The 25,262-nt window shown below is 38.5% G+C and overlaps 1 protein-coding gene across 4 annotated transcripts in view; it reads left to right on the top strand.

The window, feature by feature from the left end:
• The window catches only part of Tpd52l1 (TPD52 like 1), an 89,967-nt gene that overhangs the window by 53,893 nt on the left and 10,812 nt on the right, over positions 1 to 25,262 (top strand). For all 4 annotated transcript variants that reach the window (XM_047558718.1, XM_047558719.1, XM_047558720.1 and 1 more), the window contains exons 3-4: positions 8,841 to 8,989; positions 21,332 to 21,433. In XM_047558718.1, coding sequence (XP_047414674.1) covers positions 8,841 to 8,989; positions 21,332 to 21,433 — 251 coding nt within the window. The remainder of the gene's footprint in view (positions 1 to 8,840; positions 8,990 to 21,331; positions 21,434 to 25,262) is intronic.

The raw sequence follows: 25,262 nt of genomic DNA, 5'->3' as shown, positions 1-25,262 counted from the left end.
TCAGTAACACAGTGCTTCATGTCAAACAGCTTGGGTCTTTAGCTGGTTCTGTCTGTGGCCACCAATTGGCCACACAGACCAGAATATGCAGACCAAAGTTGGTCTTAATGGGTATTGGCCTAGCCCCACATTTTCTTATGGTTCCAGATTCTGGTTCATGACCTGTTCATATCAGCTGCCTTGCCCAAAAGTTTTTTTCTTGCAGATAGGTATAAGCTAACTGACTCTAAGCTAAAACAACTGCTTCTCTGAGAGTGTTTTAATCCGTGTACAGGCACAACCTCTGTTACACACCAGCTGCTATAAAATGCCTTGATTTTTCTGGGTTCTGCAATGACTGACAGGTACATGTGTACATCCTTGTGCATTCTATATTTTATAAATGTTTAGCAATGAGCATTTATTACTTCTATGATCAAAGAAAGAATAAATAGTGGTTTGGTTGTTTTAAATTTTTTTTAGTTGTAGATGGACGTAATACCTTTATTTTATTCATTTATTTTTACATGGTGCTGAAGATCAAACCCAGTGCCTCATATGTGCTAGGCAAGTGCTCTACCACTGAGCCACAACCCCAGCCCAATAAGCACTGGTTTTAAATGAATGTCTCCTAATAGAAAAAACTAGCAGTGTTTTCAGAAATTCCTGTCTCATTTGGTCACTGTAATAAGCTTCCAGCAAATTTCATTTCTAAGATGTTTGGAGCCTGACTTCTGAAGATAACACCACTCTTTGATACTGTGTTCAAGTTCTGGGGATTCATGCTTTCATCCTCCATAATGCATTAGCCTTCAGTGCAAGAGCTCCTTACCTTATTTCTGGCTTCTTCAGATGAAGTACTGCATGTTGCCAAAGGTAATATCATAGGCACTTAGGCACGACTGGGCCCCATAGCTAGTGAAAAGCAAAGCAAGATATCCTTGTGATTTTTCTTCTTTGCATTTCCACTTCTTCTCCCTCCACCTCAGGCCACCCCTGCTTTATTCTTATTCTTTTCCTAACTCTGCTTTCATCTTTTACAAGTACATGTGCATGAGCGTGTATGTGCACAAACATATACATGCACACACAGAGCAAATCAGGTCCTTTCATATCACAGATGCATTCAGATTTTGCCTCGGTGCTCAGGTTTCATTATAACAAGGATACCCAGAGATCCATCTCAGGAGTCTCACCATCACTTAAAAAGAATTAAGGCATCCTGTAGACAACTCTGCTCCTTGGTCTCAACTCTTCACAGATATTCTTCCAGGGCCCTTGGTCAAAAGGAACAGTTCTCTGTGTCCAAGGGGAGATCTTACTGGGCCTGTTAGCCACCTGGATGACTGCCTTTGATCCAGGCATGTAGGGGTGGCCATGATCCTGAGCAAGACTTCTGATTGCCAAAAACAGGTCTCTGGTGTGCCAAGTTTGCAGTCTGGTCTTTAGTTCACTCTTCTCCTTGGTTCCCCATGTCCTCCTGTTGTCTTCTTGTTGTGCTGACTCTCTCCCCCACTCACTCTGTTCCCCCAGCCTTACTACATTGCTGTGTTGTGGATTCCCCAGGAGGATGCCCTTGAACTTCCACATCTTCACAAGCCATCACTCAAACAGCCAACCTAGCCAACCTTTTCATATATTTATCAAGTGCTGGCAACAGGAAAACTTCTCCTTTTGGTGGGAGAAATAACATAAGCCAGTTATGTCAAAAAGGCTTTGTCTCAGATGAATTCAGCTTTTTTTGAAAGAAATAGTTTTTAAAGAAATGTCTTTTAACAGAATTCAGTCTTTAATTTATGGTCATGCTATATGTGTGCTCTTGAAATCCCCTGGATGTGAAGCCAACATCATCTCTGATCTGGTGTGGTGGTTTGTGCATAGAAGGGGTTCAGTTAATATAGTTAATAGAAATTATTGTGCAGCTTATGCAAATATTTATGTTTGCAAATGCTAAAAGTAGAATATGCATTTTACAAACCTTATCAAAAAAGAAAGTACTATTTTGTTTTTGATATTTGTTGTCTTTGTTACCAGCTGTTTTTGAGGTTTTGAAACATTTTAATTTCTCTCTCTCTTAAAATAAATTTGATGAATTATTCTGTTACTCTCATCCCACTTCCACTTTAATTTCACTGAGCTGCATTTTGTGCCTGGCATTGGAATTATGGATAATGTGTCTTGGTTTTTGGAAAGGATGAAGTGTAGGCTAAAATTAGTTCTGTCCATTTGTGGTTGTATAATAATCAGATACTGCCAATGGCTCCTAGATAAAATGACTCAAGAAAAAATAGGTATTGATAGTTGTTGGAAATATACCAAATGGTATTAGCAAGTAGGCAAATCCTATTTTTGTGCTCCCTCCAACTCTGTCTTGACTCTTCCTTCTTCATTTGGTGCATAGGTTCCCCAAGGATGCACAGTGCCCTCAGCTACTGTCTCTTAGGCTCCCACAAAAGAGCCTTGAACCCTGGTTTTTTCTCTCGGTTCCTTCTTCAAGACCTCCCCTCTGTCTAGATGGAGCTAGTGAGCAGCTCACATGTGTGTGTATAGCCAATGAGGCCTTAATGTCATGCTCTGCCCAGACAGTATGTGCATTTTCATTTTTCTTCTCTGGCACTGTCAGTCCAAGTCAGGAGGAGCCTGAAGAGGCAGATCTTAAAGCGGTATGTGTAAGACACCCAATGTTATCATTCCTAAGCATTACACTGATGATTCATAATTGATGGAAGTTTTACTCCTGGGTTTTAGTTATAAATTTCATAGATTGCTGATAAAATAGAAAAGTAAAATTTAAATCTTAACATAAATTTCATATTGAAGGTAATTCATTAGCTAATTCAGATTAATTAATTCACATTTTTTTTGCATTTTTGTCAAGTTTACAGAATGTAAGATTAACCATTTTTAAATGAACAATTCAGTGGATTTTGTGTACTCACAATGTATTATAAGCACCACCTCAGCGTGGTTCCAAAACATTTTTATCACCCTGAAAGGAAACTATGTACATTCAGCAATTGCTTCCCATTCCTGCCTCCCCAGCCTCTGGTAGTGTCCCACCTGTGCTCTGTATAGACTGAGGGGCTTACCTATCTGAATCCATATAGGGACTTAACCTATCTGAGTATTTTGAATAAATTGAATTATATAATTTATTATTATGTTTGTGTCTGGCTTCTTTCAGGTAGCCTGATTTTTTTCCTCCACATTTTTTATTGGTGCATTGTAGTTGTACATACTGGTGGGATTCGTTGTTATGTATTTGTACATGCACACTATTTAACAATATAATTTGACCAACATCTCTCCCCAGCACTTTCCCTCCCCCTCCTCTCCTGCCACCCACCGGTCCCTTCCCTCTATTCTACTGATTTCCCTTTGCTTTTCATGTGATTATCCTCCAACACACCTTTCTCTTCTTTTTTATCTCTGGCTTCCACATATGAGAGAAAACATAAGACCTTGACCTTCTGAGTTTGGCTTATTTTGCTTAATAGTGGTTTCAAGTTCCATTCACTTTACAAATGACATAATTTCATTTTTTATGGCTGAATAAAACTCCATTGTGTATATATATACCACGTTTTCTCTATCCATTCATCCATTGATGGACACTTGTAGTATAACGTTTCTGAGGTTCGTTCTTGTTGGATCATGCATCAACACTTCATTTCTTTTTAAGGATGAATAGAATTGTAATATAAACTTCCATTTATGTATTTATGAACCATTTCCAGCCCTTGGCTATTGTGATTAGTGTTGTGCTGTGAACATGGATGTACAAATATTTGTTTGCATATCTGTTCTCAGCTTCTCAAGGTGTGTAACCAGGAGTAGAACTGCTGGATCAAATGGTAATTCTGTATTTAACTTTTTGAGAAACCTCTGTACTGTGATCCACAGTGGCTGAACCATTTCACATTCTCACCAGCAACATACAAAGGTTCCATTTCCCCCATATCTGTATCAGTACTTGTTATTACTGCAATTCATATTTGAACAATCAAATTTAAATATCTCATTTTGGTCAATAGTATTTATCCTATAAGTAGATGTTCTAGGAAGTCAAGAAACCAAAGAAACATGCTATAAAGTTCTAATGAAGATTATTATTTTAAATTAAATGGAAAGAATGTAGTAAATACTTTAATCAATTAATATGATTTACCTTTATTCCATTTTGTTTCAAATTTGATGTGAGGATTTTCCATACTATATGCCTCAGAGTATCTGGGGTGCTTGTTGAATAATATAAGTTGTCTGGTCCCAACACATTTGAGATATCAGAATCTCAGGGCATTAAGAACTGGGTGTATAGCTGGGATTATGCATCTGAACAATGCTCTCTAGGTGACTTTTCTTTGAACTGAAATTGAGAAGCATTGACAGAACTAGTTCCAGAAAGTTTCTTTATCAAATGAGGGATTGAATTTTACCACCATCGTCCTTTAAAATACTTTATTTTTGAGGGGGGTGGTACCAGGGATTGACTCAGGGGCACTTGACCACTGAGCCACATCCCCAGCCCTATTTTTGAATTTTTATTTAGAGACAGGGTCTCCCTGAGTTACTTAGCACCTCCCTTTTGCTCAGGCTGGCTTTGAACTTGAGATCCTACTGCGTCAGCCTCACAAACCACTGGGATTACAGGTGTATGAAACCTTTAAAGTACTTTTGATTAAAGACTTTTTGCTGTGGGGGGACCCTTGGCTCTGTAAATGAAGTGATAGGTTGCTTTGAATCTTATGAGTTTATGTAACTTTATTTTTACAGTTCCTGAGGTTTTCTTAATAGGTTTTTTTCTGAGTAAGTATTTAAGTCTTTGAAAAATATACTAAAAGCTTTGAGAAGCTCAAGTCTTACATTTAAATGACATGGTTAGAATTTCATTACAGAACCTAAGAATAATAGAAACAACTAAGTAATGAAGTTTATATCTCCATCCCTAGAGGCCTCTGTCCCCAAACACCATTTAAAGTGTGTCTACATTTTAAAATTATTAAGTATGATATTTTATATTTCTTTCTTTAGTATGATTATGTCAGTTTTCTGTCACTGTGACAAAATACCTGAATTGATCAACTTATAAGGAGGAACAATTGGTTTTTACTTATCGTTCCAGGGGTTTCAGTCTATGGTTGCTTGACCATGGTGCTTTGAGCCTGTGGCAACACAGTAGTACATCATGATGAGACCATGTGGTAGAATAAGCTTACACCTCCTAGCATCCAGGAGGCAGAAGGAGAGAGAGGAAAAGACCAGCACTCCATTATCCCCTTCAAGGGCACACCCCCAAAGACCTAATTTCCTTCCATGAGGCCCTACCTCCCCAAAGTTCTTCCACAGACAGGAGACTAAGCCTCTAACACATGAACCTTTGGGGAATCCTCCAGATCCAAACTATAGCAGACAGCAATAGGTAAATTGGTCACTTTAGTGTTTCTCTCTCACTTTTTCTGTGATCAATATTTCATTGAAAAATCTAATGAAAACTGAATACTTACTTCTTTCCTGCAGATAACAAATAAATAACTCACAGTCACCCCATAATTTTGAATATATTTCTGGGGTTCCAAGAATATGAAGTTGAAAATATTAAAATATTGAAACTTCTTTCTTCCTTTTTTTCTAGGTCAATAGTTTATTTCTGTAAGTTAAATCTTTTCCCATTATTTTTATTGCCCAGTAGAAACTGCAGCCATGCCCGGTGCACCGAAATAATAGACTTCCAGTAATTTCCGTCACTCTAAACGAAAGTAAGGTCTTTCTAATAGAGAATAAAAGTCACCATTCAGTCCAAGCATTTTCTGTAGTAAAAGAGCAAGAAATACACCATGAGAAATATTGGACAATGGACGAATTGAAAGAGGACATATTGATAAAGATGAAAAAGTGGAATGTGACATGATAATGAAAGAATAGAGGGGTTTGATTTTAAAATAAAGTGTGTTCTCATGTCATAGCAAGACAAAAAGCAATATTCCCTTGGGTTGTTCCTTGACCATATCCCTTATGCACTTATCAGGGTATACATGCCTACTGAAGACTCTCACTCATCAAGAAAAGGGCTCTATTGATTAGGCATGCCTGTAAAATGTGGAGTTTATTTTACATTTTAGAAGTATATCCAAGAACATATAAAAATGTTCTATGACACAAAAAAAATGATAATATTAAAATGTCAGAATATTTTGCTGATACTAAAACCCCCAAGTTATTGTTCTCTCCTTCTGTGGTTTTCAGGATGTTTCTCATTGAACTTCTGCCTCTTGTTGAAGTGATTGTTTGTGTATATGAGGAATCATGGTTGGGGGTGCAGCCCAGTGACAGAACTGTATGCAAAACATGCAGGAGGCCCTGGATTCAACCCCAGCGTGCAAAACATCAACAACAAACAAACAAATGAACACCGCAACCTGATCTTATTGATATCTTCCTTAGGCTAGTAAGAATACTGTTTTTCCAAAGGTGGACACCATTCTTAAACTGCTGTTGTGGCACCTCTGTCTCTGGTGACATTTTTAAGACGTATAAGGGATTAGTGATGTAGTTCGTGGTCAGAAGTAGAGTGGCACTTTGAACATAACTGAGACACAACTCCTCCTCCCTTTTAATTTTTATTTTTAAGTGAGAAACCTAGAAAATGCATGAGATTTATTAACCTCATGCATGTGGGAGGCTAAGGAAGTCCTAGTGATTCTTTCCTGGCTTGACAAAGAAAATCCACAAGTATTTCTACTTTTTAGAAAGCAAAAATACAAATTTAAGCACTATTACCAGGGTAATACACATAATACATCTATATGTATAGTGCAGACAATTCAAGTATGACAAACAAAATTGGACCTCGTGGAGGTTCTGATTTATTTTTATTGGATACAACAAAACTCTCTAATCTGGGTATTTTGCACAGCTCATTTGTTAGAAATTACATTTGCAAGAGCAATTTTGTAATGTTGAAGAAATCTGCTTCCCACAGCATAAGGGAAGAAGAAATATGTTCATACAGAGCCCAGTACATGAATGTTCATAGCAGCTTTATTTGTATTGGCCAAATGCAAATGTCCTTCAACAAGTGAAGAAACAACTGTCATTCATTTATTCAGTGGATTACTACTCTTCAATGAGAAGGGAAGAACATGAATAATGCAGCAATATGGGTAAATCTCAAATAACCATGCCAAGTGAACCAAGTAAGGCAAAGAAGAGTATATAGTGTATGACTCAATTTATATAAAATTCTATAAGATGCAAACCAAACTCTAATGGAAGAAAGAAGGTCACTTGGTTGACTGGTGTGTACAGGGTAGTTGTGGGAAGAGGAAAGAAGAGTAAGGGAAAAATTATAAAGAGCAACAAGATGGTGATCGATATGTTTACAACCTTGAAAAAGCAACACAAACACATTGGTCTATATATTCTCCTTTCCTTAAGGCACTAGCTTGGTAAACCACAGTGTTTACCATATCCTTACCTGCAGCAATACATGGGGTTGACAAAAAATAAGCAATACTGACTAGCAACGTTGGGAGTTGTTTTATAAAATAGAGCATATAGTGCAAAACTAATTTTTGTTCAAAAATTATATTCATATACAACTTTAGAAAAATATTTGGAAGATTAGTGCCTTAGTCTGATTTCTGCTGTCGTAACAGAATAACACAGACCATGTAAACTATATGCAGTTTAGTTGGCTCACAGTTCTGGAGGCCAGGAAGTTCAAAAGCATGGTGCTGGCATCTGGTGAGGGCCTTCATGCTGCATCATAACATGGGAAAAGGCCAAGTGGAGGTGCACAAGATAGAGGATGGCATCAGTATTTAACCTTTGTCTTAGTCAGTTTTTTCATTGCTGTGACCAAAAGACCTGAAAAGAACAATTTTAGAGGAGCAAAAGTTTATTTGGTACTCATGGTTTCAGAGGTTTCGGTCCATAGATGGACCAACTCCATTGTTTTGGGCCCTGAGGTGAGGCAGAACATGATGGAGGAACAGTGTGGAGAAGGAGGGCAGTTCAGGATATGGCCATCAGGACCCAGAGAGAACTCTCAGTCACCAGCGGCAAAATATAAACCCCAAAGGTACGCCCCCAGCAACCCATCTCCTCCATCCACACTCTACCTGCCTACAGTCACCACGCAGTTAATCCATTCAAGTGGATTAATGCACTCATTAGGTTAAGCCTCTCAAAACCCAATCTTTTCACTTCTAAACTTTCTTGTATTGTCTCACACATGAGTTTTTTGCGGAGACACCTCATATCTAAAGTACAACATTGGTTTATCAGGAGCCTACTCCCAAACTAACTAATCCACTCCCGTGTGATGGTGTTAATCACCTTAGTGGTCTCACCACCTCCTAACATTGTTATAATGGAAATTAAATTTCAACTTGAGTTAGTTTTAAAGGGAACATTCAAATCAATAGCAGTTAGAAACCAAAAAATAGGTTGAGGATGTAGTGTCACTCAGTGGTAGAGTGAGTGCTTAGCACGTGCAAAGACCTGGGTTCAATACCATCGTCATTGTTAAAGAAGGGAGAGAGAAAGGAAGGAAAGAACCAAAGAATGGTCTGCTATTTCCTACTAGGTTATACGTGATTTATTTTCAAGTTTATATTTTGCTGTGAAATCTGAACTTTATTTCATGGAGTATTCATTACTTTTATAATCGTTAAAACTAAAAATTTCTCTTTGTGGTTTCTGCTTTGAGACTCTCTCATCTGTACAGAATGTGATTGGGACAGCCACACATGAGATGGTGTCATTAGGCTCCAGATGCTGCTCTGGAGCACCGTAGTCTTTGGAAATGTGCTTTTCGTCTGTCTAATGTTTTGCCCCGTCTTTTTTCCTCCTACCTGTAGCTAGAAGACGAAATTACAACATTACGACAAGTTTTGTCAGCGAAAGAAAGGCATCTGGTTGAGATCAAACAAAAACTCGGCATGAACCTGATGAATGAATTAAAGCAGAACTTCAGCAAAAGCTGGCATGATATGCAGACCACTACTGCGTGAGTATGACTTCCATGGGTTGGGTTTAAAAATGTGGAGAGGCACTATCTCACCATCTTCTGGGGGTTTGTTTCTCCTACAAGGCTCATTATGTTTCTCCTACAAGGCTGGTTTGGAACTTATAACAAAATAAAGAGCCTTTCCCATGTTGCTTGGGAAAAAAACTCTATGAAAGAGCTTAAAGGAACAAAAACTTTTGACTAAAACTCATTTTGTTCAGACTACTTTCATGGAACTTTATAGTTCAAATGTTTTTACTATGTGTTTTAAACATTTTTTAAACGTATATATTTTTATTTTTTCATGAAAATTATAAGTGGGTTAGTATTTTTTTCTTAGAATACTGGACACTTATCACTAGGTAGGCGACCAAGGAAGGCCCCCAGCAGGGAGAAGAGAATTTCAGCCCAGACCCGCAGATTCTTGACTTAGGTCACAAAACGTGTTTCAGGACATGTCAAAAGAGGCATGAACAGATTTATTTAGGAAAGCAAGCAATAGAGCAGGATACGTGTGCTCCAGAGCAAGATGAACCTTGGGGATCTTGGACTTTTCTATTTAGAGGAAACCTTTAAAACGGTAAACAGGAGAAGCCGTTGGGGATAACATGAGATTGGTGAACTTAATTCTCTTAATCATGGAGCACAGGACAGGTGACAGTGGTCTGGTTCTTCCAGGATTGCTAGGTTGACATCATCTAGTTAATAATGTTTGGCATATACCCATATCATAAGTCTCTGACAATATTTTTCCTTTGCTTTATTTAGTCTAAAGAAAATACACTGGCCTAACAAAGTGTGTAGGCATTAATCATCTAGACTCCCAGGACTCTAAGATTCAAGGACATTTTAAGAATTCAGGCCTGGAGGAAAATAAGCTTGAAGAGGAAGGTTCTTAGATTTAAATTGACAGTTTCTTTTCCTTCCCTGTTGGTCTTCTTTCTAACAGTTCTTATTTCTTCTATCCTCCTTCCACACTCACTATGTATTTTCATTTACTATCAAACATGGTTGACAGTTTTTGTACAGACTTGTTGGAAATTAATTTTAAAGGAAAACCTGTGCTGGGTGCTCTGACACGTGCCTGCAATCCCAGAAACTTGGTGGAGTGAGACAGGAGGGTCACAAGCTTGAGGCCATCCTTGGCAATTTAGTGAGATCCTGACTCAAAATAAAAAATAAAAAGGACTAAGGATGTAGCTCAGTGGTAAGCACCCCTGGGTTCAATCCCCAGCAGCACACACAGGCACACATGAAAGAAAGGAAGGAAGGAAGAAAAGAAAACCTTGGGCCTCTCATCTTTCAGGATGTACTTATCATGAGTCTTCTAAAGAATATTTAAAGCTGGACTTAGAACAACAGAATGTTTTTGGATTTGCTGTGCCTTGTCTTGTCTTAAGCAAAGTACCAGTAACCTTGGTTATTCTACAATCATGTTTTCATCGACTTACTTTTTAAATTATGTGAAATGTTTATGGTGATAGTTTCCTAATGATTTAAAATATTTTGTTTTGTCAAGTGTCTTGAACGAAATGTTAAAAGTGTTCTCACATATGTGAAGTGATATTTTTTTTTAATTTTTGTGTTTTAAGGATGAGGGGCTAGTGGGGAGATCTAAAAGGCTTCCTATCCTTAGATTTAGCTTTAATCCTGAGTTCCACTATCAAGAGATCTTTGCTTTTGAGTTATGCATGTTCTTCCCTAGTATCACTCATTAGAAGGTGAAGATCATGACTCCTCATACCTATGTGGGAATCAACTTTTCTCTTTGCAGAACTTTTCTCCTGGGCCTAGAGAGACCTGGTAGTGGGAACAGGTACCATGATAACAACTATTTCAGTTTTGCTAGGGGCTAATTTTGCATTCTGGTTCTTAGTCTAAGACTTTTTGGTCCTGCGTGAAGGTGCCCTTCACATGAGAAGTTGCATCTGAAAAGAGTCTGAGGTCTCCTTGGTGTTGTGCCTTTGGTTTCTATGCGAAAGAAGAATATTTTTCTGCCCCTGTAACATAACCTAACCAACCTCTAGGATTCTGTGCTTATGTGCCCAATGATTTATCCAGATGGGTTCAGGGCACATCCTAGAGTAGGACAGGATGGAACCTGGGAGACCATAAGTTTATCTCAGAGGCTAACCAACCTGTTGCTGACTATTATGGAAGGAGGTGAGAAACCACACATTGATGTGCACCAGCTTTAAGTACCGGATTGTAATACCAGATGAGCAGCCTCCTAAAAAACACAGTTGAGTAGGCACCAAGTTAAATAAGTTTATCTGTCAGTAGTTGGTGTCTCCATCTTTGCACCTTGGCAGCCAATACCAATTAATGGCCCTGAAGTGTGGGGTGGAACCATTTCCAATTCCCTGGATTTTGTTGTCTTTGCATTTATTTCAGTTCAGATTATGTCATACCAATCTGAACTTGCCTCTGGGGTATAAGAAGTAGGAAGTATCTTTCCCCTTGGCTTACCTAATCACTGCAAGAATAAGGTATCCAAATGGAGGGCAGGGCTGTTCTGTTGCTGAACAGAGCAGGGAGTATCCAAGCAGCCAGTATGTGAAATTTACCCTGCATCTGATGTAGGCATGGAGGGGAGAGATGTATATGAGTCCTGGGATGTGGAATTAGAATAGGCAGGTTCAAGGAAGACTTCTGGCCTACTCCCTCAGGGAAGTGTTTTGTGATTTGTGTTTTTCAGTGTCTGAAAAATAAATTGGTATTGTAGCCGGCGACTTACTTAGTGTAAAGCTTTTTGTTGGCTGGAGAGAGCATATTTATTCCCTGAGGTTATGGAACTTACCATGTAATCATAAAGACAGAATTTTGTTTTGTTTTCACATATCAAATGGCAAGTGTGAAAAATGAGGTGAAGGAATACAGAGTATTAAGGGATTGTAAGGAGACTGAGCCTGGCCTGGATCTTGGGGAAGGTTTCCATAGGTAGGCGATGTTTAAGCAGAGCTGTGAAGGAAGAGGCAGGATATAGACAGGCCAATGGGGACAGATGGAGTCTCCTGGGGGTGGTATAGCCTGGTAAAGACCCAAGTAGGAAAGAAGACTGTTCGTCCTGAGGAACATCCAGTTAATTAGTGCTAACTGAGATAGAGGGGAGGATCAGGGCTTGCTCTACAGGATCTTGTGGCACCTGTTGATAGAGTTAGTTATTCTTTGCCTACAGGCAATAGAAAGTCACTGAAAGGGTCATAACGAGTCATTTATCCAACAAGTGTTCACACTATCTAGTAGATATCTAGTAGGGCATTACTACCTGGGGCCTATTCTAGTCCACAAGATAATAGAATTCAACAAAGATGGACAAGATTCCTAGTCTCATTGAGTGTTGAAAGGGAAAGGAGCAAGAAATAAGTAATTTAGTTAATAAAAATGAGGAATACTGGGAAATACTTGAGAAAAATCATAGAGGGTGACTTGGAGGAATAGGTAGAAGTTGCTGTGCTGGAGGCCCAGGCAGGGGAATCCTGTCCTAGGAGTTTACTTCAAGCTGAGACTTGAGTGCAAAAGAAAAATTCAGTCTTATAATGAATGAGGGGTGAGCTTTCAGACAGAGGAAAAGTTGCTACAAAGACCCCGAGGTGAAAACTAGCTTTGATAATTTCAGGAGCCAAAGGAAATTTCTTGTATCTATAATGTAGTGAGAGGAAGTGAGGTCACAGACTTGGAGGCTTCCAGGCCATGACAAGAAGTGGGGGTTTTGTTCTGAGGACTTTGGGTGCTATTGAATGGTTTGAGGCAGGAGTGACCAGTTCCAATTCCCCTCTTAAAAAGATCACTCTGGTTACTTTGTATAATGTAGATTGTGGAAACTTGAAAATCATTTATGAGATCACTGTAGTAGCTCAGGAGGGTGAGGATGTGAGGGAGAGTCACAGGCAGAGAAGGGATGGAATTTGGAGGTCAGTCTAACAGAACTTCCCAGTGGTGGACAGTGAGAAAAACACAGGGATCAAAAGTAACTCTCTGATGTTTTGGCTTGGGCTACTGGGTGAGTATTGTATGTTTACTGCAATGGAAGTACAGCATTGTGGTTAAGCTCATGGGTTACAGACTACATTGCTTGGGTTCACACCTAGAACTCACTGCATCTGGGAAATGAGATCGTGCCAGTATCTAGCTGATAGGCAGTGAGTGAGAACTCAATGAGTTCATATTTGTAAAGCATGAAGAATAGAGTCTGGCATTTTCCAGGCATGTGGTGATTGGGAAGCAGGTCTGGAGGGGAAATCTTGTCATGGCTGTAGAGTCTGCACTACCCAGTAGACAGGCAAGTTTGTATACTGGGAGGATGACTCAGGGAGAGTCAGAGGCAGGCAGATGTGGCTACTGGGGAATTGTCAGCAGGTGTCCTTGAATACTATAGGGTTTCATAAGATTTCCTCAGATATGATTAATCAATTAATGTTTGTGGTGCTTGTAATAATCCAGGGCTCTTTACATGCAAGGCAACTGCCTTACTACAGAGCGACTCCCCTGCCCCTGCCGAGATTACCCAACACATCCAGAAGATCCTGGGCTCATTAGCCTTTAAGAATGAAGCAAACTTTCCTTTGTAGGGAAGACTTGCTCCCTTTCTTAAGGAGGAGGTGGAAGTATGTCAACTACATAATTTCAAGAGGTCTTTCTCCAACCCTTTTTCCTTGGCTGCTGAAAGGAGGAGGAAGGTCTTAATCCTGGGTTGGGAGGAAGGAAAACAAAATCTATTTCCACAGAATTAATTAAATTCTGGCTCTGTTAGTGTTCATGATACCCATTCCAGGAAAGAGCTACAGCTCATCTGATGAAAAATTGGACATGAGGGAATGATGAGCTGTGGTCGGGTCAGATGGGGTAGAATTAGATTTCACAGCACTAAAAAGAATTTCAGCTGTCAGAGGATGTGTGTGATTCCCAAAGGCAATACTTTGCATACTGATTAAGCAATCATGACCTATTTAGTTTGATTTATAATGAAAAGAAAATCTATGGTATGTTAATGAAAGATCTTGGCATATTTTACTCTGCAGTAGGATTCAAATTGCAATAGGACCCGATAAGTAGGAATAATTACACAGCCAACTCAAATTATCCCCTTTGTAGAAAGATTCGAGGGACCCAGGAGCAGGTCAAGGGGTTCATCTGTGTGTGGGGTTTGTTGTTGTTCTTGTCAGTTTTTAATGTACCTAGATTTGAGAGAATCTAAGAATATACCCAAATGCCCTTAATCTTTGTTTTCTGCTTCCTTTTTATGTTGTCTTTAGGCTTCATGGGGCAGGGGAGGGGGGAGGGGGATGAGGGAGGTAAGTGACTTTAGAGTGAAGAAAGGGAAGAGACTGAATCACTCTCGTAGATAAAAGAAGTCAGAATCAGGAAATACAACCTTGTGGTGGCTCTGCAAACCCATGTGCTTCATTTATTTATTCAGTGTTCTGCTTTGTGAAACCATGAAATTCTCCCACTAATAAGCCACTGAGTTGTACCACAGACCACATGGTAGGTCTATAGAGGGCTGAAGGTTTTAGAACAGAATTTATACTATTCCATCTTTTTGAAAAGCTTAAGAGCTTCATCCTACATAAAGAGGAGTAAAAGCCTAACATGCAGCGTTTAAGGGGTGCATGGTGCATGGAAACCGAAGTTTAGTTTATGACTTATTTATTCTTTGATGTTGGGCTTCCAAGACATCCAGGCCATTATGGTCAGAAATGATTATTATCCCTTTTTTATGAAGAGCCCACTGCAGGACTGTTGAGTTCGGAAGTACCAGTGAAGATTAAAGACCTAATTTAAAAGAATGTACACACCCAGTCTCTCACACGGTTGTTCATTCCTCTTACCTTTAGATTGTCATTGTATTATACAAGGCAGGAAGCTGATTTCTTTTTTTTTTCTAGTTACAAGTGGTAACTTTATGTTTTGATAATACATTTAGAGAACCTTTGGAAGGAAATAATCCTAAATATTTTTTTGTACCCTTGGTGAAATATTTCATATGCAGCCATTCAAGGAATGCTGTATTTTAAATCTCATAATAGGAAATATATTGATGCTATGAAATATCTTCTTGTAAAAAGACTGTTCAATTTTAAGTTTTTTCTTCTAGTTGCATGTAGAAAAATGTCTTAAAGTCAAAACCGTTTAGATGACTGTGTGTTCTTTTTGATTATTAACACTGACTTTCAAAGTAGTAAGTCATGACAAGAGGAATCTACATGGAAAGTCAATAAAATGTTTTTTATTTGCTCTAATTAGTTATACATGACAGTAGAATTCATTTTGACACATCATGCATGAATGGAGTAGAACTTCTCATTCTTCTGGTTGTACATGACGTAGAGTTACACTTGGTTGTGTAATCATATATGCACAGTGGGTAATCATGTCCAATTCATTTTACTATCCTTTCTATCCCTCTACCTCTCACCTCCCTTCACTCCCCTCTGTCTAATGCAAAGTACCTCTATAATAGAATGATTTTTACTTATTTAACTTGCAGAAAAGGATCCCCTGAAGGAATCCAGTAGAGATGCCCTGTGCGCTGGCCAAATGACTAACCTGCCCTTGTTAAATTCTTTCCATTCCAGCCAAACTGGAAAAGTAAAGGCTATACTCCTATTGAGTTTCTTTGAAAAATAGGAAGTTAACTCGTACTTGAAACAAACAAACAGACAAGAAATCTGCCAGTAAATATTCTTAGCTGAATTAGTGTATATGAAATAATAAGTGGTAGACACCATTGCCACATATTAAACCTTTGCCAAAGAATCGTTCTTTCCTAGGCCAGATTAGAGACTTCATGGGAAGCACAGGTCCCCAAAGAGTTGTCCTTTGCTGTAGTGGCTTTAGATCACCTGAGATCTCCATGCTTCTCCAGAGTTAGGAACTTCATACCAAATCCTCTTGGCTTTGCAACTGAAGGGAAGGCAGTGAATTGAACTGAACTCTCGTCTCCTTCCAATGTCTTGCTCTGGTTAATTCAGGCACTGGAGATAGAGTGAAGATGAACAAGATGAACTCCCAGAAAGTTCAGGCAGATCACAGAGAGAGACTGGAAAACCAGGATTGCAACACAATGGAGGGGTTTTGAAAGGGCTGTGCAAAGGAGACTGTGGACACAAGGAGAGACAAAGAGCAGATCTTTGTGACTCACAGACTTGTGGGAGTCTCTCAGCAATGTCCCACATGGAGAGGAAAGGTTTAACTGCCGGAGGATGATGTTGGCTATAAATCAATCAATTACCCATTCACTTATCTAATCAATAAAAACACAAGAGCCAATACTCTTTATAAATGAGAGGGGGTGTGACAGGTCTGGTCATGCCACTTCTGCCCTCTAATGTCATGGAGTAGTCCAACTCTCTTTTATTTATAACAACAGGTAAAGGGGACCAAAACCAGGAGGAGCTTCTACTGCGAAGAACAGGATAGAGTGGAGTTAGGGGAGCCTTTCTTAGGGGGACTATTGCACAAGCAGACAGAGAACCACTCCCACAGCACCATATACCCACCCCCGCCCTGGCAATCTGGAACAGACTTCCCTATCTGCCAGTTGCGGGAAGTCAGACCTCTATGCCATGAGGCTCGACCTAATCTGATTCTGCTAGATAAGGATGGCTTCCCACACAGACTCACAAACTTTCCACCATCTAACACACATTGACATCAACCTGAGGATATCGTAAGCCTTCCACTTTTACTTAAGGAAAACATGTTCTGATTCTCCATTTTTCTCTTTATGTAAGTCATACATGGTGTAATCTGCATTTAAAGATGCCAGTAATCTAAGATGTGAAGTACTATTTCCATTTAAAATATAAGGTTGTTGAGTCAGGCAGAAGGTTAGTATTTAAGTGGTTTTTCATTATTTGATTATTATTAAACACAGTTCTTTATGTTAGGGTTGAAAAACAATTTCAAGTGACAGCTCTACAAACTCTGTGCCAGATTCTGTGGCCTAGTGAAGAGTTAAATGCAAACACGCCAGCTTCTTTGAGTGACCTGATAGAAAGGTCTTCTCTCAAGGCTCAGGCTTCTTTCTTCTGGATGGGGATATATGCTACTTATTTGATTTTAAGATCAAGTTCAATCAGGACTCCACGTAAGATTCCAAGGTACAATACTCTACCTCTGAGGTTCCCTTCACTTAGACTTTGATGTGAGTGGTGCTCCTTGGTCCTTTTGAGTACACTGAACCCAATGGCCTATTTCTCATGGGTCTCTGGTTGCTTTAACATTGGTAATCACTCCCCCACCTAAAACTCCCTCTCATTGCTTAGCCCCTTGAAATCTCTGTCTCTCCATTGTTGATTTCTAAGCATGCATGGAAAATGGCTACAAACTGTTTATAAGAAATGTGATGGTTAACCTAAGGGAAAAGAGGAAAAATGTGGGGAAAAAAAAAAGTGCATCTTAGAATTCTTGAAATACAGTATTTTCCCCATGAACACTGGAGTTCTAGAAAGGTGACCTAACTCACCTTCAAATGTCATTCACCTCCAAGGCAATAAGACATTCTGGAGGAAGGACGAGTCCTGGCCCTCTTCCCTGCCTTGTCATCATCTGTAATCTGAAGATCTCTAGTGGCCTTCAGATCGGACATTAAATAATTCTCAGAAATCAGGAGTCCTAAAGTCATTTCCTTAACACCACTGAACTATAAAGGCTGCAAAGCAACATTAAAATTTCATATAGAAATAGATTCATTTTTCATTGCAGGGCATAAGTGTCAGGAATAGCACATAAAAGTAGTCAGATCTTTGTGTATACCCCCCTTCCATTTTGCTGAAGAAGGGTGTTTAAGATACAATGTTGCTACTGCTTATTGCTTACAATCTGAACTTCTTTCTGGCTATTTTTAAATCAAGTCATCAAATTCAGAATGACACATACATGCAGGAGTGCTCAAAAGATACTTGTTATCCCAAAATTCAAAGTCACATCAAATACATAATCTTAACCTAGGTAGAACAACTTACAAGAAAATTAAACACTGGGTCTAATTGCAAGAGATTCTGAAGGAATGTAAGACCAGCATGAGAAGGAATTCTCTGACTAGTAGCCAGTCCCTGCAGCCCGTGAAGGCCACAGTTACTGCAGACTGTTTCTTCACTTTTTCCTTGAGTCACCTTTCAGGTCAAAGTCAATGTGGGGTCGCTGACCAATAGACTTTCTCCCTCACCTTTTCCTAATCCTCTTTTCAACCCCTGTTTCCTCTTTGCCCCTGGAGCTCAGTGTCATCCCGCTGTCACTCACTTGACTAAGGTCCCCAGGCCCTCTGGCTCTGATTGGACACAGAAAGGTGGCAGGTCTTTTTGATCCTTCCAAGTGGGGCATTTATAAAACAACAGAACCTTTTTCTTTCCAAGTTTGATGGCATCACAAAGCAGAACAGCTAGAGCAGAAGCCCTAAGAAAGTAGGACAGGGCCTGGCGTGTTCCAGGAACATCAAGGAGGTCAGGGTGGCTGAAGTGGGATGAGGGAGTAAGAGCAAGAGGGAGAACTGAGCTGGTGGCCTGGTTGGATAGGGCCACCAAAGGCCTGCATATGTGAACTTTGACTTTTTACTGTGAGTGAGATGAGCTAGGTGTTTGTTTGTTTGTTTGGTACTGGGGATTGAACCCAGGAGTGTTTTATCACTGAGCTATATCCCTAATCCTTTTTATTTTTATTTTTTTATTTTGAAATAGATCTAAGTTGCTTAGGACCTCACTAATTTGCTGAAGCTGACCTGGAACTTGCCATCCTCCTGCCTCAGCCTCCTGAGTTGTGAGGATTATAACACATGCCACCACGCTCAGTCCCAGTGCAGGGGTTTGAGCAGACAATCAATGTCTGATTAATGTTTTAATGGAGTTCTCTGGTGGCTGCATTGAGAAGGGACTAGAGGGAGATGAAGGTAGAAGAAGGGAGCCAAGTTGGAGCCCAGAGAGAATGATGATGATAGCCTGAACTAAGGTAAAGGCCTTGGAGGTGATGGGGAAACAGATTCTGGATTTCCTTTGAAAGCTGAAATGCACCAACAGGGTTTCCTGATGGGTTGGATGAGGAAGATGAATGAAATGGAAGTTTAAAGATGATGCTGGTCTCCTATATGTGTATCTAATGGGTTGTTCTATGTCCTTGCCAATATACATGAAAAACTTGCTTAAAAACAAATATCCATTGATATTTTTCAGAATTGTGCTATCAGTAGAAAGAGTCCTGAATTGGGCCCAATTCTGAATCCTAGTCCATAAAGAAAATGCTTAATTTCCATATAATACTGTGTTTTACTTACTTCTAAAATATATCAATTTCATTTTTAATACATTTTCATAGACTTGGTTTTATAGCCCAATTATTACTTTGTGAAAACTCTGTCAACATTGTAAAAATGTAACTGATAGGAATTACAGATTTAATTCTTTTGTAAATAAATCTAAATTCACTATATTTAAATTTTGCTTTTAAAGGTTGTTTCTGAGCCTAGTTAATCCAAGTGTTTAGGACTGTGGAGACCTATTTAGTAGCATGATTCTTCTGCAGAATTCTCTGCACATTCCATTTCAAGATTGCACCTAAAATCTTGTAATAATGATTGATGTTTTTAATTTCTGATCGTCAACAGTGTTACGTTAATTACCTTATCATTAATAACAAGTTGTATTTTAATATTTCATTTGGAAAGTGCCTGAAATTCCATGGTTTCACATGGTCACAATTTATTTTTCCATAGTTAAAACCTACAATCCTGTAATAAAATGTACAAATAGAATTATAATTTCAATAAGATGATATTTCTGGACATTTGCAGAGACAAACTTACTCAAAACTGTTCATCTCTCTCACCTTCTCCCTTCTCATTTGCTGCAAGACCTACACAGTGCCATCTGGGGTTCCCCTTCCCTGTTCACAAGCACAGTCCTCTCCAGACACACAAATTACCTTCTAGTCAACAGATTCTTTTTTGTCCCTTGTTCCCTTGATCTTCCCATGTTTGGTAGGAAATGTCTGTCAGTAAATTACTTGGTTTCATGATCTAGTTAACAGTTTTTAAACATCCTGAAAAACAGGCATTGTGTAATAAATGATATATGCTATTATATAACAGACTCACTCTATCCTGATAACAAAAAGAAAATAATAGAATACCATAGAGATTTTCAGTCCTAGGGAAGACCAAGGGGCATGTTTTAATGCATTTGCTAGAGTTGTGTTATATTTGGGATTGAATAACTTAAAGGGGATGGAAGGAGTGGAGGGAAGGGCAAGTTCCTTGCAGCTGATTTCATCTGATGCAGTTTTCTCAATGGTGCCACATACAAGCTTCCGGTGGCTTTGGAGAAACTTGTACAGTAACACAATAAATTGGAAGAATACATTAAATACACTCTATGAATGAATTTTTTTAAAAAAAATCTATGCAAAATTTTGCTGATTTCTTTATATTCCTCAAGTTATGTATCTTTTATTTCTCACTTTGTTAATTAACTCTTAGAAATTTCTCGGCCTTATGGAAAGCGCCACTGTTCTTCCTGTCATTCATGCTCAGAACCTCAGGACAGTGTTTTTGTCTGGTTTATATTTTCTCACTCGTAGCTTCCTGGCAAGTCTGTTCATTCTGTTTCTGTTATCTATTCTTATTGCCATTATTACTCCTTATTTGGAGCCACAGAGGAGTGTCCTCTTTTATGTTGTTCATTCATCTAGTATTTGTTGAGTTTCTACTGTAAATTCTGCCCAATATTGAGGACACAAAGATGAATGGCTTCCTTGCTCTCAAGTGGTCACCGTCTCATGGGGCAACAGGCTTAGAAATGAGTAGTCGCAGTACTTACTGTCTTCAGAGATCTATTTTGATAAAAATCACCATATTGTCATCAGATTTTGTGCCCTTGTTATTCCCAACTTGAAATATTAGAAAAATAAGATAACTACTAGTATTTTGCCTTTTTCTGGTTAATTTTACCCAAATTAGCAATATATGCCACCCATAAAAATCTATACTTTCTAATTTCTGATACTTTTGTGGCTAGCACTGTCACTGACAAGTCTCTTCATAGCATTAATTTATTTCTTTAGAAATAGTTCTCTGCTCTCTGAGCAGTTCCAGCATTTGCAATAAAAGATCTGCACACATGACCCTGTATTTCTATATGTACATTCTTCCGGACTTTCCTACTGATGAACAGCAGTCAGCTCATCATCCCCAAATAGTCAAAGAAACAATGACTTGTGTGGATCATCTTTTTCCTAAGTCTGTTTAGGAGAGTGAATTTTCAAAGTAAGAAGAGAGAAGAAAGGTGAACGTTTTATGGAAGATCATATAGAAAAATTGTGTTGCTTACCCCGGATCCCTTTTCGTTCTAGCTACAAGAAAACGCATGAAACCTTGAGCCATGCAGGGCAGAAGGCAACGGCAGCTTTCAGCAATGTGGGGACAGCCATCAGCAAGAAGTTTGGAGACATGAGGTATGTGGGAAAGAACCATGATATGTTAGTCAGCTTTTTATTGTTGTGACCAAAATATCTGACAAGAAGAACTTACAGGAAGAAAGATTTATTTTGACTCACAATTTCAGAGATTTCAGTCCATGGTTGGTTGGTTCTATTGCTTTGGACCTGAGGTGAAGCACAACATCATGGAGCAAGGGCATGGAAAAGAAAACTGCTCAGTACATGGCCACCTGGAAGCAGAAGGAGAAAGAGAGGGGAAGGAACCAGGGACGAGAGATAGTCTCCAAGGCCACACCCCCAGTGACATACTTCCTCTAGCCTTGCCTCACCAGCCTATAGTTTTCACCTCCTCCCTGTTCATTCATTCAAACTAATTAATCCATCAAATGGATTAATTTACTGCTGAGGTTAAACTCCTCATTATCCAGTCATTTCCTAAAAGCCCCATCTGTGAACATTGCTGCAATGGGGACTAAGTCTTTAACACTTGAGATTTGGGGAAAAGATCTAAATCATAACACAAGGGGACACTGATAAAGGAGCATTGTCTATTGGCTGGTCTTAACTTTCTTTTAATGCATAAAAATGATATTAATGACTAAGATAAAATTTTTTATATTGGGATGATTTTTGCTTGAAGGTCAGCCTAGGGGGCCTGGTCCCAAAGATATCTTTTCCATTAGTAAAAATAGAAGATAGAAGTGAGGAGGAGGGATTTCAAAAGAATGCAGCACACACTGAATCTTATAAGTCTTAAATAGTGTATGCGCTCATTGAAATACACTCTGATAAACTATCCTAGCTTGTTTTTGTATACAACTATGTGCTATTTTTTTCTGTGCTAAATACATACATACATATTTATTCTTTTGATTTATACTTCTAACAATGTTCTTTCTTCATTTTAGCAATAAATTATGAATAGGTTAATATTTTCACTTCATCATTTTTAATGATTATTATCATGTGGTGCATTACAGTAGCAAAACTTAAGCAAGTACCTTCCACATTGTAGTCATTTTTAGAATTACTGTTACATTAAACTAGGGTGAACAGAAAGGTAATTTAAACTGAGAACTAGGGGCTGGGGATATATCTCAGTTGGTAGAATGCTTGCTTGTATGCATAAAACCCTGGTTTTAGTCCCCACCACAGGAAAAAACAAAACAAAAAACTGAGAACCAAACATCTTCACTGTAGGTACCAGAAAAAAAATGTAATATTAGCCATTTTTATGTTTAAGATTACATTCAAGGAAGTTAGCTTCTCTAGAGTTATTGTTCTCATTTTTTACTCATTTAAAACCCCATCAGTTTATTTTTAATTTGGCTAATATGCCTTAGGAGATCATTCTTTAGAAATCAATTTCATTTTTCTCTTTAGAAATCAAACTTATATTTTAAAAAAAACTTTTCAAGTAAGTTTCTAATTTTTTTCTTTTAAAAAATTATGTACATATTTATTTTATTATATTCATACACTCTTTTTTTGTTATTGTTTTGTGATACCAGGGACTGAACTCAAGGGTCTTAACCACTGAGCAACATTCCCAGTCCTTTTTTAAAAAATTTTGAGTTTAAGACAGGGTTTCATTAAGTTGCTTAGGCTGGCTATGAACTTGAGATTCTCCTGCCTCACCTCCCAAGCTGCTAGGTTTATAGTTGTGCACCACTGCACCCAGCTAGGTTCCATTTTTTTTTTTTTTTTTTTTTTTTGTTACTGGGGGTTGAGCCCAGAGGTATTTAACCTCTGATCCCATATCCTCAGCTCTTTTTACATTTTATTTAGAGACAGGGTCTTGCTAAGTTGCTTAGGGTCTCAGTTGCTGAGGCTGGGTTTGAACTTGCACTTCTACCTCAACCTACCTCAACCTCCCAAGCTGGGATTACAGGTGTGCACCACCTTCCCCAGCCTCTGTCGAGTTTTTGCTTGCTTTTGAGATAGAGTCTTGCTCTGTTGTACAGGTTGGTCTCCACCATGCCTGGCCATAAATTCTTATTTTACTTATTTCTCTGCAGCTTTGATACCTACAGGCAAATATTTATACCTTGGTGGATTATGCCCAATATTCATGACCCATCTTAACAACTAATCATTCATGAGAATAGAGTTAACAAATCTGAGTACATGGTTTTATCTTCATTTTTACTACACTGCACTGTCAAGAACAATTCAAGTTGTTCACAGGCAACATGTGTCGAACAGGTCAATCTTCTGAATTGTCAGTAACTGCCAGAGTTTAACAAATAAAATTTGCAGTCATTTTAATTGCATTAAAGCATTTCTCTACATGAATTCAGTAATCTCTTAGAACAGGAAAGACCCTATTACTTGTCATATTCAAGAAAATACATTTTGCCATGTTTATAAAATGTATGTTCTAGACACATAGTTGAAATATTTCACTTTAATGCTTGAACCTCTGCACAATAGTGTCAACTAGAATAGTTTTTCTCCATTTTTAGGGGACATCTCAGACATCCCCAAAGCTTGTTTAAAATAAGTCTTTCCAGATCTCACCTTTCCAAGATTGTGCCTGTGTGGATCTTGGGTACAATATAGGATCTACCTTTGTAACAAGCTCTCAGGTGGTTTGATTCAGGTGGTCAAGTTAAGGAAAGGATGGATATAACCTATCTTCCTATACCTGAGGGTTCTCATTTACAAAATGGGGATAAGAGTAACAATGTGCTTCATGTACATGAGGCTGTGGGTTTGATCCCCAGCATCTATCTATCTCTCTATCTCTCTCTCTCTTTCTCTCTCTCTCTCTCTCTCTCTCTCCTCTCTCTCTCTCTCTCTCTCTCTCTCTCTCTCACACACACACACACACACACACACACACACAAAGTAGCAACATCATTGAGTTATAAAAGTTGCAGAAGAGAGTTTGGCATATACTTTACACTCAATGAGTACTAGTTTTAATCTTTATTAAGTGACAATCTTAGTTTCAAGGTGATCCCACATGATGGAAATTAGGAAGCATCCATTAATAGGTGCCTACAGTGTTTCATGAAGCTCCTCACCTGTTTCCTAGGAGTTCCACACTTTTCATTAATTATTGCTCCATATGGAAAATATGGCATTGAGCTGGGCAGTGGCACACCCTTGGAATCCTAGCAGCTCAGGAGGCTGAGGCAGGAGGATGGCAAGTTCAAAGCTTCAGCAACTTAGCAAGGACCTAAGCAACTTATCAAGACCCTGTCTTAAAAAATAAAAAGGGCTGGGGATGTGACTCAGTGGTTAAGCACCTTTGAATTCAATCCCTCATACTGAAAAAGGAGGATATAACACTGTCATTATAAATTAGCTAATAATTCTTAGAATGATGCCTATGTTTCTAGAGACTCAAATACAGTCCCAAAATATTTTGAGAAGTTGGAAAAATTCAGAGCTATGTTTTTGTATTCCTTTCAAGCTGTAATTTGTAACATTTGTTATTAATGAGGATAATTCCCTGCAAAAGCAATAAATATTACAAAGAACTTTTGGTTTTAAATTATTCTAAAATAAGTAATATATGTCATTTTAATATTTCTTAAGTTTAATAAAGACTCTTAAATGAGAAAAAATTACTAAGCTTTAACATTTTGCTCAAATAAATGTACCAATTTATAAAATGACAGTGGGGAAATGTTAACAATTTAACGCAGATAATTTACTTTAAACCCTTCTAATGTTTAAAGTATCTTATTATTCTGTATTTTAAGTAGTTACATGATAAAATTCTTTGTGTATTCTGAGAACAAATTTCTGAACTTGTTCAAAAAGATTATTAGCCAATTTTAGATACCTTAGGATAAAAACAGTACCTCATACTCTTTCGTTAAAATAATTCCAA

The sequence above is a fragment of the Sciurus carolinensis genome, chromosome 7, assembly GCF_902686445.1.
Source record: "Sciurus carolinensis chromosome 7, mSciCar1.2, whole genome shotgun sequence".
In the NCBI taxonomy this organism is placed as follows: domain Eukaryota; kingdom Metazoa; phylum Chordata; class Mammalia; order Rodentia; family Sciuridae; genus Sciurus; species Sciurus carolinensis.
The sequence above is the reverse complement of the archived record's forward strand: the minus strand, read 5'-3'. Positions and strand labels throughout refer to the sequence as shown.